Raw genomic sequence first — 13,662 nt, forward strand, 5'->3', positions numbered from 1 at the left:
AGAATCAAAATCATATCATGCATCTTCTCAGACCACCATGGAATGAAGCTAGAAATTAGCAACTCAGGAATCCCTAGAGCATATGCAAACATATGGAGACTGAACAACATGCTCCCGAATGAAGAAATCAAAAGAGAAATAAAAAACTTTCTGGAAGTAAATGAGGATAACAATACAACATATCAAAACTTATGGGATACAGCAAAAGCAGTGTTAAGAGGAAAGTTTATAGCAATGGGTGCCTATATCAAGAAATTGGGAAGTTACCAAATAAATGAGCTATCAATACATCTCAAGGATCTAGAAAAATTGCAACGAACCAGACCCAAATCTAGTAGGAGACAAAAACTAATTAAAATCAGAGAAGAAATCAACAGAACTGAATCCAAAAAAAATTACAAAAGATCAGCCAAATGAAGAGTTGTTTTTTTTGAAAAAATAAACAAAATTGACACCCCATTGGCCCAACTAACTAGAAAAAGAAAAGACCCAAATCAATATAATCAGAGATGAAAAAGGGAATGTAACAACAGACACCACAGAAATAAAAAGAGTCATCAGAAATTACTACAAAGAGTTGTTTGCTAGCAAATAGGGAAATCTATCAGAAATGGATAGATTCCTGGACACATACAACCTACCGAAAATGAACCATGAAGACATAGAAAACCTAAACAGACCCATAACTGAGACAGAAATTGAATCAGTAATAAAGGCCCTCCTAACAAAGAAAAGCCCAGGACTGGATTGATTCACTGCTGAATTCTACCAGACATTTAAAGAACTAACTCCAATTCTTCTAAAACTATTAAAAACAATCGAAAAAGATGGAACCCTCCCAAATTCTTTCTATGAAGCCAGCATCACCTTAATTCCCAAACGTGAAAAAGATGCAACAGAGAATTACAGATCAATTTCCCTGATGAACATAGATGCAAAAATCCTCAATAAAATTTTGGCCAATAGAATACAACAACACGTCAGAAAGATCATCCACCCAGACCAAGTAGGGTTTATCTCTCATATGCAGGGATGGTTCAACGTTCGCAAATCAATCAATGTGATACACCATATTAACAAGCTGCAGAAGAAAAACTCTTGGAAAAACCATATGATTATCTCAACAGATGCAGAGAAAGCATTTGATAAAATACAACACCCTTTCGTGATAAAAACTCTAAGCAAATTGGGTATAAAAGGAACATTCCTCAATACAATCAAAGCAATTTATGAAAAACCCACGGCCAGCATCCTATTGAATGTGGAAAAGTTGGAAGCATTTCCACTGAGATCTGGTACCAGACAGGGATGCCCACTCTCACCACTGCTATTCAATATAGTTCTGGAAGTTTTAGCCAGAGCTATTAGGCAAGAAAAAGAAATTAAAGGGATACAAATTGGGAAGGAAGAACTCAAACTATCCCTCTTTGCAGATGATATGATTCTTTATTTAGGGGACCCAAAGAACTCTACTAAGAGACTACTGGAACTCATAGAAGAGTTTGGCAAAGTAGCAGGTATAGAATTGATGCACAAAAATCAACAGCCTTGGTATACACAGGCAATGCCATGGCTGAGAAAGAACTGCTAAGATCAATCCCATTCACAATAGCCACAAAAACAATCAAATACCTTGGAATAAACTTAACCAAGGATGTCAAAGATCTCTACGATGAGAATTACAAAATCTTAAAGAAAGAAATAGAAGAGGATACCAAAAAATGGAAAAATCTCCCATGTTCATGGATTGGAAGAATCAATATCATCAAAATGTCCATTCTCCTAAAAGCAATTTATAGATTCAATGTGATACCAATCAAAATACCAAAGACATTCTTCTCAGATCTGGAAAAAATGATGCTGAATTTCATATGGAGACACAGGAGACCTGGAATAGCTAAAGCAATCTTGTACAACAAAAACAAAGCCAGAGGCATCACAATACCAGATTTCAGGACATACTACGGGGCAGTTGTAATCAAAACAGCATGGTACTGGTACAGAAACAGATGGATAGACCAATGGAACAGAACAGAAACACTAGAATTCAATCCAAACATCTACAGCCAACTTATATTTGATCAAGGATCTAAAACCAATTCCTGGAACAAGGAAGTCTATTCAACAAATGGTGCTGGGAAAACTGGATTTCCATGTGCAGAAGCATGAAGCAAGACCCTACCTTACACCTTACACAAAAATCCACTCAACATGGATTAAAGATCTAAATCTATGATCCAACACCATCATATTATTAGAGAACATCGGAGAAACCCTGCAAGGTATAGTCACAGGCAAAAACTTCTTGGAAAAGACCCCAGAGGAACAGGTAGTCAAAGCCACAATGAAGAATTGGGATCACATCAAATTGAGAAGTTCCTGTATTGCAAAAGAAACAGTCAGGAAAGTGAAGAGGCAACCAACAGAATGGGAAAAAATATTTGCAAACTATGCAACTAATAAAGGATTAATAACCAGAATCTACAAAGAGATCAAGAAACTCCACAACAAAACAACCCACTTAAGAGATGGGCCAAGGACCTCAATAGACATTTTACAAAAGAGGAAATCCCAATGGCCAACAGACACATGAAAAATGTTCAGGATCACTAGCCATCAGGGAAATGCAAATCAAAACCACAATGAGGTTTCACTTCACCCTGGTTAGAATGGCTCACATACAGAAATCTACCAACAACAGATGCTGGCAGGGATGTGGGGAAAAAGGGACACTAACCTACTGCTGGTGGAAATGCAAACTGGTAAACCACTATGGAAGTCAGTTTGGACATTCCTCAGAAACCTGAATATAACGCTAGCATACAATCCAGCCATCCCACTCCTTGGAATTTACCCAAAGGAAATTAAATTGGCAAATAAAAGAGCTGTATACACAGTTCAATTCACAATAGCTAAGACTTGGAATCAACCTAAATGCCTGTCAATAGAAGAATGGATAAAGAAGTTATGGGATATGTACGCTATAGAATACTATACAGCAGTAAAAAAACAATGAAATCCGGTCATTTGCAACAAAATGGAGGAATCTGGAAAACATCATGTTGAGTGAAATACACCAGTCCCAAAGGGACAAATATCATATGTTCTCCCTAATCATTGACAACTGAGCACCTAAAAGGAAACCTGTTGACGTGAAATGGACACTATGAGAAACAATGACTTGATCAGCCCTTGTCCTGACAGTTGAGGAACAACTTACTACTTTATTCCTTTTAGTATTTCTTACTTACTACTATAGGTTGAACTCTTTAACTAACACACAATTACTCTTAGGTGTTTAAATTTAACTGAAAAGTGATCCCTGTTAAATATAAGAGTGGGAATAAGAAAGGGAGGAGATGTACAGTTTGGCACATGCTCACTCGGCCTTGTCTAAATAAGATCAGAGTCGGCCGGCGCCATGGCTCAATAGGCTAATCCTCTGCCTGCAGCGCCAGCACCCTGGGGTTCTAGTCCCGGTTGGGGCGCTGGATTCTGTCCCGGTTGCTCTTCTTCCAGTCCAGCTCTCTGCTGTGGCCTGGGAGTGCAGTGGAGAATGGCCCAAGTCCTTGGGCCCTGCATCCACATGGGAGACCAGGAAAAGCACATGGCTCCTGGCTTTGGATCAGCGCGGTGCGCCGGCCGCAGCGGCCATTGTGGGGTGAACCAATGGAAAAAGAAGACCTTTCTCTCTGTTTCTCTCTCACTGTCCACTCTGCCTGTCAAAAAAAAAAAAAAAAAAAAAAAAAAAAAAAAAAAAAGATCAGAGTTGGCGAACTCAAAATGCTTCTATAGCCTTGGCAGCTCATGACACGAGCCTAGGGTGATTACTGACGTCATAATTAAGAGTGTCAATTGTTAAATCAACAACAGGAGTCACTGTGCACTTACTCCCCCTCCCCATGTAGGATCTCTGTCCTTAATGTGTTGTACTATGTGAATCAGTGGTGTAACTAGTACTCAAACAGTACTTTATACTTCATGTTTCTGTGTGGGTGCAAACTGTTGAAATCTTCGCTTAGTATATACTAAATTGATCTTCTGTATATAAAGATAATTGAAAATGAATCTTGATGAAAAATGGGATGGGAGCGGGAGTGGGAGATGGGATGTTTGCGGGTGGGAGGGTGGTTATGGGGGGGAAAAAGCTGCTATAATCCAAAAGTTGTACTTTATATTTATTTTATATTTATATTTATTAAATTAAAGTTAAAAAAATCTGTTGTGACATCTAAATGGAAAGCAAATAGGAAGAGGACAAATGTGCTTGGGACACAACAGTATATGCATGGGAAACAAAACATGGGACTTGTAAAAGTTACCTAGTGGGTGAATATAAAAAAGGAGAAAAGATTTGGGAACTGAGGTCTAGCAAGTTCTAATGGTTAAAGGCTACAAAGAGAAGAGTAGCTCTAACAAAGGAGAATGGAACAGATTGTGCAACTGGAGAGAATAAAAACCAAGTGGGACAGTCTTTCATTTTGGAAGCTGGATGAACTATGTCAATATGAAAACTGAAGTAAGCAAGAACTGAGAATATCATACTGGACCTGGAAGCCCAGAGGTCGTTTGCCACACTGCACAAGTAACTTTCTAGGAGTACAGGAGTGAAAGATACAAAAGTGAGAACAGCACATTTCAAAATCCTTTATAAGAAACTTGCTGTAAGGAGTACACAGGCAGAGAACAGTGGTTGGATAGGGATGAGACTTAACAGTTGGTTTTATTTAATGAGCTTATTGAAAGCAAGGATATGTCACAGCATGGCTCTATGCAGATTAGGAAAAAAAAAACAAAAAACAAAAAACAAAAAAAATACCTGATGATGCAGTAGAGCAAGAACTGCAGAGAAAAGCCCTTCAGTAGATGAGAGGATGTATCTAGGGTGCAGAAAGGAAAGCTGGGCACAGATGGGACCACAGACTGGAGGAGCACAAAAGCAGGGGAACAAGCAGATTTGGTGATGCAGAATGGAGAAGTTCACTTCTATTTGCTCATAATTTCTCAGTGAAATGCAAGGCAAGGATTTTACTTGAGGGCAAGGAAGGAGGAAAGCATGTTGGAGGTTTGAAGAGAAAGGAGGATGTGTAAAAGTGTTTGGTGTAAGTGAATTCATTACAGTCACACAGTAGATTTGTCAGGCAGCTCCTAAGAGCCCACTGAAGGTTTGTGGTCATAATATAAAGGGAGAGCTGTCGACAGTGTTGTATTTTCTGTATAGCCATCCAAGTTACTGATGTCCATGTGAGTAATAAGCAGAAAGTTGGATTCATCCAAGGTTGAGGTTTTTCCAAGAGTTTAACAGCTAAGGAAAGAAAAAAGGCAGGGTAAAAGAACTGATTGCATTAGAATGTATATAATCAGTGCGTATTTACCTGGTTTGCGTTCTAAAAGCTGTTGTAAGTGAAATGCTGCTTGCTCATAGTCCTGTTTTCTGAACATGAGATCAGCCATCATCTATGAAGATAAAAGTTGGCTCTAAAAATACTGCAATATATTTTACAAAGCATATTCTTCTAACCAAGAGTTAGCACTGTGAAAATACATAGGAAAGACAATTTATAAAAAGGAGCCATTTCAAGTTCAAGCACCTTGAGCAGAATGGCTTTGAGAACAGTGTAAAGAAGATAATCAAGAATATGAAACAGATTTCTCTGGTCATGAAGCTACATTTTTAGCAAAAAATATGTTTGGAGTAGGAATTTCACACTCTCTGTGATATCGTAGAAAAGATGTTGTGGTGGATTCAGCTACAATGGTAATGAGAAAATTAAAAAAAAATTCAAAACTTTACTCATAAATTTTTCAAAGGAATTTAAAACAAGCAAAACCTACTGAAAATTTTAAATTATGTGTTTTAAAGGGGAGACTTCTTATATTCCTCTTTATAACAACTTCAAATGAAGCTCACAAAATGTCAGCCAGGCAGCTGTTTGAAAAGCCAACTACTTCAAGTCAGGTAGAAATGAAGAAGAAAAGAAAAAAGTCTATTGAAAATCCGATTGTTACAGAATGATACATAGCGTTTACTTTTCTTAATTCTGAAAGTTCCAGTGGAATTCTTAAATTAGTCCAACATGTCTTTGTAAGTATTTAAAAGGTAGTATTTGGTAAATGATATCTTTGCCATATGAACTCTGCCTGAGCAAGCATTGCCTTGAGCATAAAGAAAAATTAACTAGATGCAAATTCTCAAGTAAAGGCCTGACCTAGGTTTGTTATCATTCTTATAAATAAAATGTTAATGATACTTGGTCTCTTTTTTTGTTGTTAAAATGTACTAATGTTAGAAATATGTTATTTCTTCCAAAAGTCAACATGAGCCATACCTATCTAGTGTTAGCACTATGGGGTAAAATTTGAATCTTCCACTTGGAGTATTAAACACAGCTGCCTTCGTATAAGCGCTGAGGGATTCTGGACTAACCATGGTGGCTGCTTCATTATCCTGGTCCCTCTGGAGGAGCAGGGCACAGTGCCGCAGGCAGGCATCGGGGTCATCTTGCATCAGGTATAAGCGGGCTAGTTCCAACATTATCTGTACAGCACAAGTCAAGGTTGGTCAGAAATGGCTTTGGATTAAAAAGATAATGAGAAAAAAATGTATGGACACAGAATGAACTTTATAACTGACCAAAAGTTACAGCAATGACAATGTCAAATGTGACAGATAAGTAAAGCTCTGGGCTTTCCAGTCTCTAATTTTTCTTTTACTGGAGAAAGAAATAGAAAAAAAACAGGTGGCAACACACTTAAAAGGCAGAGAGACATAAGGGATTATGAAAAGAACACTAGTCTTAAAATCAGGAGATTGGTTTCTGTTCCCAGCTTCCTAATGATGGGGCTGAATCAAGTTCCTTTTACCTCTCTGAAAAAGAAAAGGCCTCAAGTAGATAATTTCTAAGGTACACTTCAGATTTACAATGAGAATTTTGACTACTTTAGCCACTACTGAGAAAGGTATCTGTTTGGTTAAGCCAAAATAGAGATTGCTTTACTATATATACACGAGAGTCCTGGTAATAAAAAAAAGATTCTATCTTAATCCGTAATTCTGGAATGTGGCTGTCTTTAATTCTGCATCACTTCATTTAAGTACTAGCCATTTCTAGGATACTTTTTAAGAAAAATTATTCATCTACCCAGCACTTCTCAAACCTTGATAGAACAATGGTATTTGGGGCCGGTGCTGTGGTGTAGCAGGTAAAGCTGTCTTCTGCAGTGCAGGTATCCCATATGCGCGTTAGTTCACGTCCTGGCTGCCCTGCTTCTGATCCAACTCTCTGCTATGGCCTGGGAAAGCAGTAGAAGGTGGTCCAAATCCTTCGGCCCCTGCACCCCTATGGGAGACCTGGAAGAAACTCCTGGCTCCTGGCCTTGGATTGACACAGCTCTGGTTGTTGTGGCCATCTAGGGATAGAACCAGCGGATAGAAGCTCTCTTTCTTTTTCTCTCTCTCTATCTTTGCTTCTCCCTAACTCTGCTTTCAAATAAAATAAATAAATTTTTTTAAAGATTTATTTATTTATTTATTTGAAAGGCACAGTTACGGAGAGGCAGAGAGAGAGAAGTCTTCCATCTGCTGGTTTACTACTCCTCAACTGGCTGCAATGGCTAGAGCTGCACTGATCCGAAGCAAGGAGCCAGGAGCTTCTTCCAGGTCTCCCACGCGGGCACAGGGACCAAGGATTTGGGCCATCCTGTACTGATATCCGATTGGAAGTGGAACAGTCAGGACTCGAACAGTTGGCAGCTTTACATGCTTTGCCACAGCTCCCACCCCAAAATAAATAAATCTTTAAAAAAACAAAATAACAATGGCATTTTGGTTTACACACTAGCCATGAACATAAGCGTATTCCATACTGTGCCACCTGAGATCACAGGGTTAGAACAGTCACTTCTTTATTCTCAGCACAAACACAACTGAAACAGGTGTACAACAGTTTTCTAGCAGAGTGAACTGAATCAGCTAGATCTAGATTGCTGATTGAGAAACTGCTTTAAAGTGATGATTAAAACATTGGTGTGTATTAAAAACAAAGAGCTTGTAGGTTTGCCTTATCCTGCTTATTTCATTATAATTTTTATATTCTAATGTTCTCAGTTTAAGGCAACATGTAAATATTTTCAGCAAACTTTAGAAACATTACTTTTTTATTTGCATTTTTTGTTATTATTGTCAAATCTACATAAATAAGCCAGTAAGAATTTTACATTTGAGAGAACTAAGTAACATCCGAATGAAAGGTACTTAACATTTTATCAAGGTACTGACCTTATTATCTGTTTCACAATGACCCAGAGCCTCTCTATAAAACTTAATTGCTTTTTCATAGTCTTGCTGAACAACAGAATGTTTTGCAATCTCTGCACAAATTTCAGCAGCTAATTGTTTCTGTGCAGGAACTGCATCTGGCTGTTCCATCTGAACACGTTTTAGTACCCGAGCTTGTAATTCTCGAGCCTAGAACAAGATAAGAATACAAATTAAAAGAAAGGTAAAAAAGAACAGAAAGAACTTTAAACAGTCCTCAGCAACTCACACAGTGTGTACTTTCACAGATTTGTCCCAGCAATATTGGCTCTTGAGGTAACAAAGTCTGGTCCAAAGAAAATTTCTTTTTTTTTCCTAAGAAAAATGTTTTATTGGCAAATAAAATAGTATGTATTTATCATGTACAACATGATGCTGAAGTACAAATACGTTGTTGAACAGTTAAATCTAGTCAATTAATAAACGAATCATCTATGCAGCATCATGTCTGTAGAAGAGCACTTACCATCCATACTGTTAGCTGTTTTTCTTTTTTTGTTATCTACTCCTTTATTTGGTATTAAGATTGAGATGGGAACTTTTTACTTATTAATATGAAGGAACAGATTTCATGTATTTTATAGATATGATTCTAAGAATATGATACTCTCCTCTCTCCCTATTCCCTTGCTCCTCCTTCGTTTTTCTGCTAATTTTTTGTAATATACTTTCGATTTACTTGATAATCACAGGCTTCATGCTCCTCTAAGTTCTACAAGTCAAAAGCTGGAAGACCACTGATCCGCAGGACTACAGACAAAGGTCATAAACAATAAGCAAATCACAAGATGTCAATTTCATTCATATTAAGTTTTTTTGGTACTATAAGCATTGGCTTTCACAAATCAGAGAAAACATAATATTTGTTTTTTGGGTCAGGCTTATTTCACTAAGTATAATGATCTTCAGTGACACACTCTTTTTTTTTTTTTTTTTTTTTTTTTTTTGTAAAAGACAGTATTTCTTTCTCTTTTAAAGCTAAGATCTAAAAAATGTGCTTGTTTGCAAATGAGCTTTCATGCACATATCTTTCCAACAAAAGTAGTATAAAATTACTGAGTCTCTTCCTACTTTTACAAGGATATGTAGAAGCAGCATAAAAAAAAGGAAATGCTGTCACAAACCAACTACTTGGAAAATGGTTACTAAATTAACAAATAGTAGGGCCAGAGCTGTGGCTTAGCGGGTAAAGCTACCGCCTGAAGTGCCGGTATCCCTATAGGCACCGGTTCGTGTCCTGGCTGCTCCACTTCTGATCCAGCTCTCTGCTATGGTTTGGGAAAGCAGTAGAAGATGGCCCAAATCCTTGGGTCCCTGCGCCCATGTGGGAGACCTGGAAGAAGCTCCTGGCTCCTGGCTTTGGATCGGCGCAGCTCCAGCCATTGTGGTCAATTGGGGAGTGAACCAGCAGATAGAAGACCTCTCCTCTCTCTCTGCCTCTCTTTCTCTGTAACTTCTGTGTAACTCTGACTTTCAAATAAATAAATAAATAATTTTTTTAAAAAAAAGATTTAGAAAGAGTTAGAGTTACAGACAGTGAGAGGGAGAGACAGAGAGAGAGGTCTTTCCATTAGTTCACTCCCCAGATGGCCACACTGGCCGGAGCCACGCTGATCCAAAACCAGGAGCCAGGTGCCTCCTCCCAGTCTTCCATGCGGATGCAGGAGCCCAAGGACTTGAGCCATCTTCCACTGCTTTCCCAGGCCATAGCAGAGAGCTGGATTGGAAGAGGAGCAGCCAGGACTCGAACCGGCGTCCATATGGGATGCTGGCACTGCAGTCAGAGGATTAACCTCCTGTACCACGATGCCGGTCCCTAAAGTCCCTAAATAAATAAATCTTTTAAAAAAAATAACTAATAGTAAGTATCTAAAATTCAGCCAAAAACTGTCAGATTTCAGGCAACAAATACATTTATATATTGTTCATGGGATATGAATTAGTACAGCATTTCTGAGGAGCACACTAGCCAAACATGCCAACTCAGCAATATTAACCAGGCTGCTTGAACTTGGTAGTTTCACTCTTGGGAAAGTATTAAGGACCTTATTTAGAAGGAAAAAAAGGGAACTTATTATCTGTTGTCAAATGAAAACAGTCTCGGGGCCAGCGTTGCGTAGCAGCTTAAGCTGCCACCTGCAGCACCAACATCCCATATGAACACAGGTTCAAGTTCTGGATGCTCCACTTCTGATTCAGCCCCCTGTTAATGTGCCCAGGAAAGCAGTGGAGGATGGCCCAAGTGGTTGAGCACAAGCCACCCATGTGGGAGACCTGGAAGAACTTGGTTTCAGCCTGGCCCATCCCCAGCCATTGTGGCCATTTGGAGAGTGAACCAGGGATGGAAGATCTCACTCTGCCTCTCCCTCTTCTCTAACTCTGACCTTCCAAAATAAATAAATAAATAAACCTTTAAAAAGAGAGAGGAAAAAAGTCTCTATTTGTTGTAAGAATAAACCATGAAAGAGTAACAACAAAACCAAAACAAAAAACTTGGTAGCAACCTCAGTGTCTAAGGGCAAGGCAACCACTCAGCAGCTGATGGAGTATATCAACATGGGCATATGTTAAGCACATGCTGCATGCTAACAGGAGGTGGGAGCCTTTTCCAGAGTAATTATATAAAGTTGGTTGTTATATTAGAAGAATCCAAGTTTTTCTATTCATACATCTGGTTTGTGTAACACTGAAATTTTCCTTTAACAATAACAGAAAATTCCTATACTTTAGGACTTCACAAGTAAAATTTAACTTTGAGCTAAAGAAAAGCACTCACTAAAGCATTCACACATCCATTCAGCAAACAATAAATGCCTACACCAAGGGCCATACATTAGGTACACAAAGGGTACCCTTCAGGGGATTTTGTCAAACTGTTGGTTGACAACTGGTAGTTGGTAAAGATGGATTAAAGCAGAGTCTGCATCAAATTATAGGTTTAAGGTGCAATAATAGCATTCTTTGGGAAATGCAAGAGAAAAAAATAGAAAACATGAGCATACAGAGCATGTGGTAAAGAGTCATACTGCTCCACAACATTTTTCTTTAGATTATAATGATGTGTATTTAGTTACATATGGCAGTATGTATAAAATTGTGTTTTGGATTTTACATGTGTTCATGGTTTCACTCATGCGAGTCCACACACTCACTCATACAAAAAGCAAACAACCACAGAAACCTCTGAAACAATGAGACTAAATGAGGTCTCTGTCCGGCAGAGATTCTGTAGCCCTGCATATTAACATACTCAGACATCCTGCGCTGCAATTGGTTGATGATCAGGAAAGTAGTGAGAGGCCCCTGCAGTCCATCCCCAGCACCAAAGGGGAGAGCTCTCACCCCAAGAATCCAAATTCCCAGACAGCAAACTCCAAGCATTTTGCTGAGACCTGCCCCATCTTTCTGGTCCTACCATGTTTTGCAAGGGAACTCTGAATTAGTGAGGTAAGAAATAAAGTGAAAATGAAAAAGAGCAGAACAAATATTTGCAAGAGACGCCCACTGCAAAAGGCCCTCAGGGAATAGCTGCCCCTTTATCCAACTCGGTAAGCACTGATATCATTTGAACCATGGCATTGAGGACAGCCTCAAGGTTCATACCTATTGCACAAGCCTAGTTACTAATTTCATCCTTTCTTCTCTTGCAAAAGTTCTCTGTTTTGAATGATAAATTATACAGCCATGTTAAGTATAAAATACATGCAATTCAAGGGCAGGGGCTGTGGCATGGTGGGTGCCGGTTTCAGACCCTGCTGCTCTGCTTCCAATCCAGCTCTCTGCTATGGTCTGAGAAAGCAGTAGAAGATGATCCAAGTCCGTGGGTCCTTGCACTCTCGTGGGAGACCCAGAAGAAGCTCCTGGCTCCTGACTTCAGATCAGCTCAGCTCTGTCCATTGCGGCCATTTGAGGAGTGAACCAGAGGATGAAAGAGTTCTCTATCTGCCTCTGCCTCTGCCTCTCTGTAACTCTGCCTTTCAAGTAAATAATCCTTTTTTAAAAAAAGATATGCAATTCATTCTCAAAGTAGTCTGAATTTTACATCTACACCAATTCAATCTTGATAGTCAAATACATGCACTTCATTAGTAGAAACACATTCATGAATTAGATTTTTGCATGAAGCTTTGAAATTTTTGTAAATGTAAGTTTAGAGGAACTTTTGAGTAAGGTAATTTTCACTTCCTATGAAAAGCATTTTATAAAAGAATATTCGATTTCTATTAAGAGCATTTATAATGATCATTTAGAACATTTATATATGGAATGCAGTATTAGTGAAAAAATTTTCTTAAAGAATTGATGTGATTTTGCATTTGATGTGCTTTTATGAAAAGAATGGTCAGGCCAATGAGAATGTCATCTGCTTAATCACTGTCATGTCATAAATTAGTACTATTTCATTTTAAGATTTACTTATTTATTTGAAAGTGAAAGTAACACAGAGAGAGGGAGAGACAGAGAGAGAGAGAGAGAGAGAGAGAGAGGGATCTTCCATTCTTTGGTTCACTCTGCAGATGACTGCAGCAGCCAGGGCTGGGCCAAGCTGAAGCCAGGAGCCAAGCTCTTCTTCCAGGTCTCCCAGGTGGGTAGCAGGGGCCCATGGACTTAGGCCACATTCAGCTGCTTTTCCCAGGCCATTAGCAGGGAGCTGGATGGGAAGTGGAGCAGCCAGGACATGAACCAGTACCCATATGGAATGCCAGTGTTGCAGGTGATGGCTTTACCCACTATGCCACAATGTCAGCCCCTAGTATTATATCTTTTTTTTTATTATTATTTTTTGACAGGCAGAGTGGACAGTGAGAGAGAGAGAGAGACAGAGCAAAAGGTCTTCCTTTTGCCATTGGTTCACTCTCCAATGGCCGCACGGCGCTGATCCAAAGCCAGGAGCCAGGTGCTTATCCTGGTCTCCCATGCGGGTGCAGGGCCCAAGCACTTGGGCCATCCTCCACTGCACTCCCGGGCCATAGTAGAGATCTGGCCTGGAAGAGGGGCAACCGGGACAGAATCCGGCGCCCCGACCGGGCCTAGTATTATATCTTAAGAGCTTTGTCGTGATGCATTTCATCATCTGTGTCAATGACCAGCTCAAGCTTTTGAGACTCCATGGCTATGGGTAAATTCTGGATGCAAGTTCAGGCAACAATAATAAATACCAACAATGAGGATCTAAATAAGTAAAAAGTTAGCATTCCTGAGGTGATACTGTTTTTTTCTTATTGTCATTATATTGGTTTCTATACATGCAAATAAAATGTGTGTTGGCAATAACTTGTTTTGTGAATATTTCTACCCAAGATTGTAATATTTCTATAGGCAACATAGAGGGATATGTTCTAGAT

At 39.1% G+C, this 13,662-nt stretch overlaps 1 protein-coding gene across 1 annotated transcript in view; it reads right to left on the reverse strand.

The window, feature by feature from the left end:
* The window catches only part of TTC21B (tetratricopeptide repeat domain 21B), a 98,168-nt gene that overhangs the window by 29,743 nt on the left and 54,763 nt on the right, over window positions 1-13,662 (reverse strand). Inside the window, exons 20-22 of the mRNA XM_062187535.1 lie at window positions 8,279-8,467; window positions 6,428-6,538; window positions 5,376-5,457 (exon numbers count right to left, since the gene is read on the reverse strand). Of these exons, the coding sequence (XP_062043519.1) occupies window positions 5,376-5,457; window positions 6,428-6,538; window positions 8,279-8,467 (382 nt within the window). The remainder of the gene's footprint in view (window positions 1-5,375; window positions 5,458-6,427; window positions 6,539-8,278; window positions 8,468-13,662) is intronic.

This window comes from Lepus europaeus, chromosome 1 (assembly GCF_033115175.1).
Source record: "Lepus europaeus isolate LE1 chromosome 1, mLepTim1.pri, whole genome shotgun sequence".
Classification (NCBI taxonomy): domain Eukaryota; kingdom Metazoa; phylum Chordata; class Mammalia; order Lagomorpha; family Leporidae; genus Lepus; species Lepus europaeus.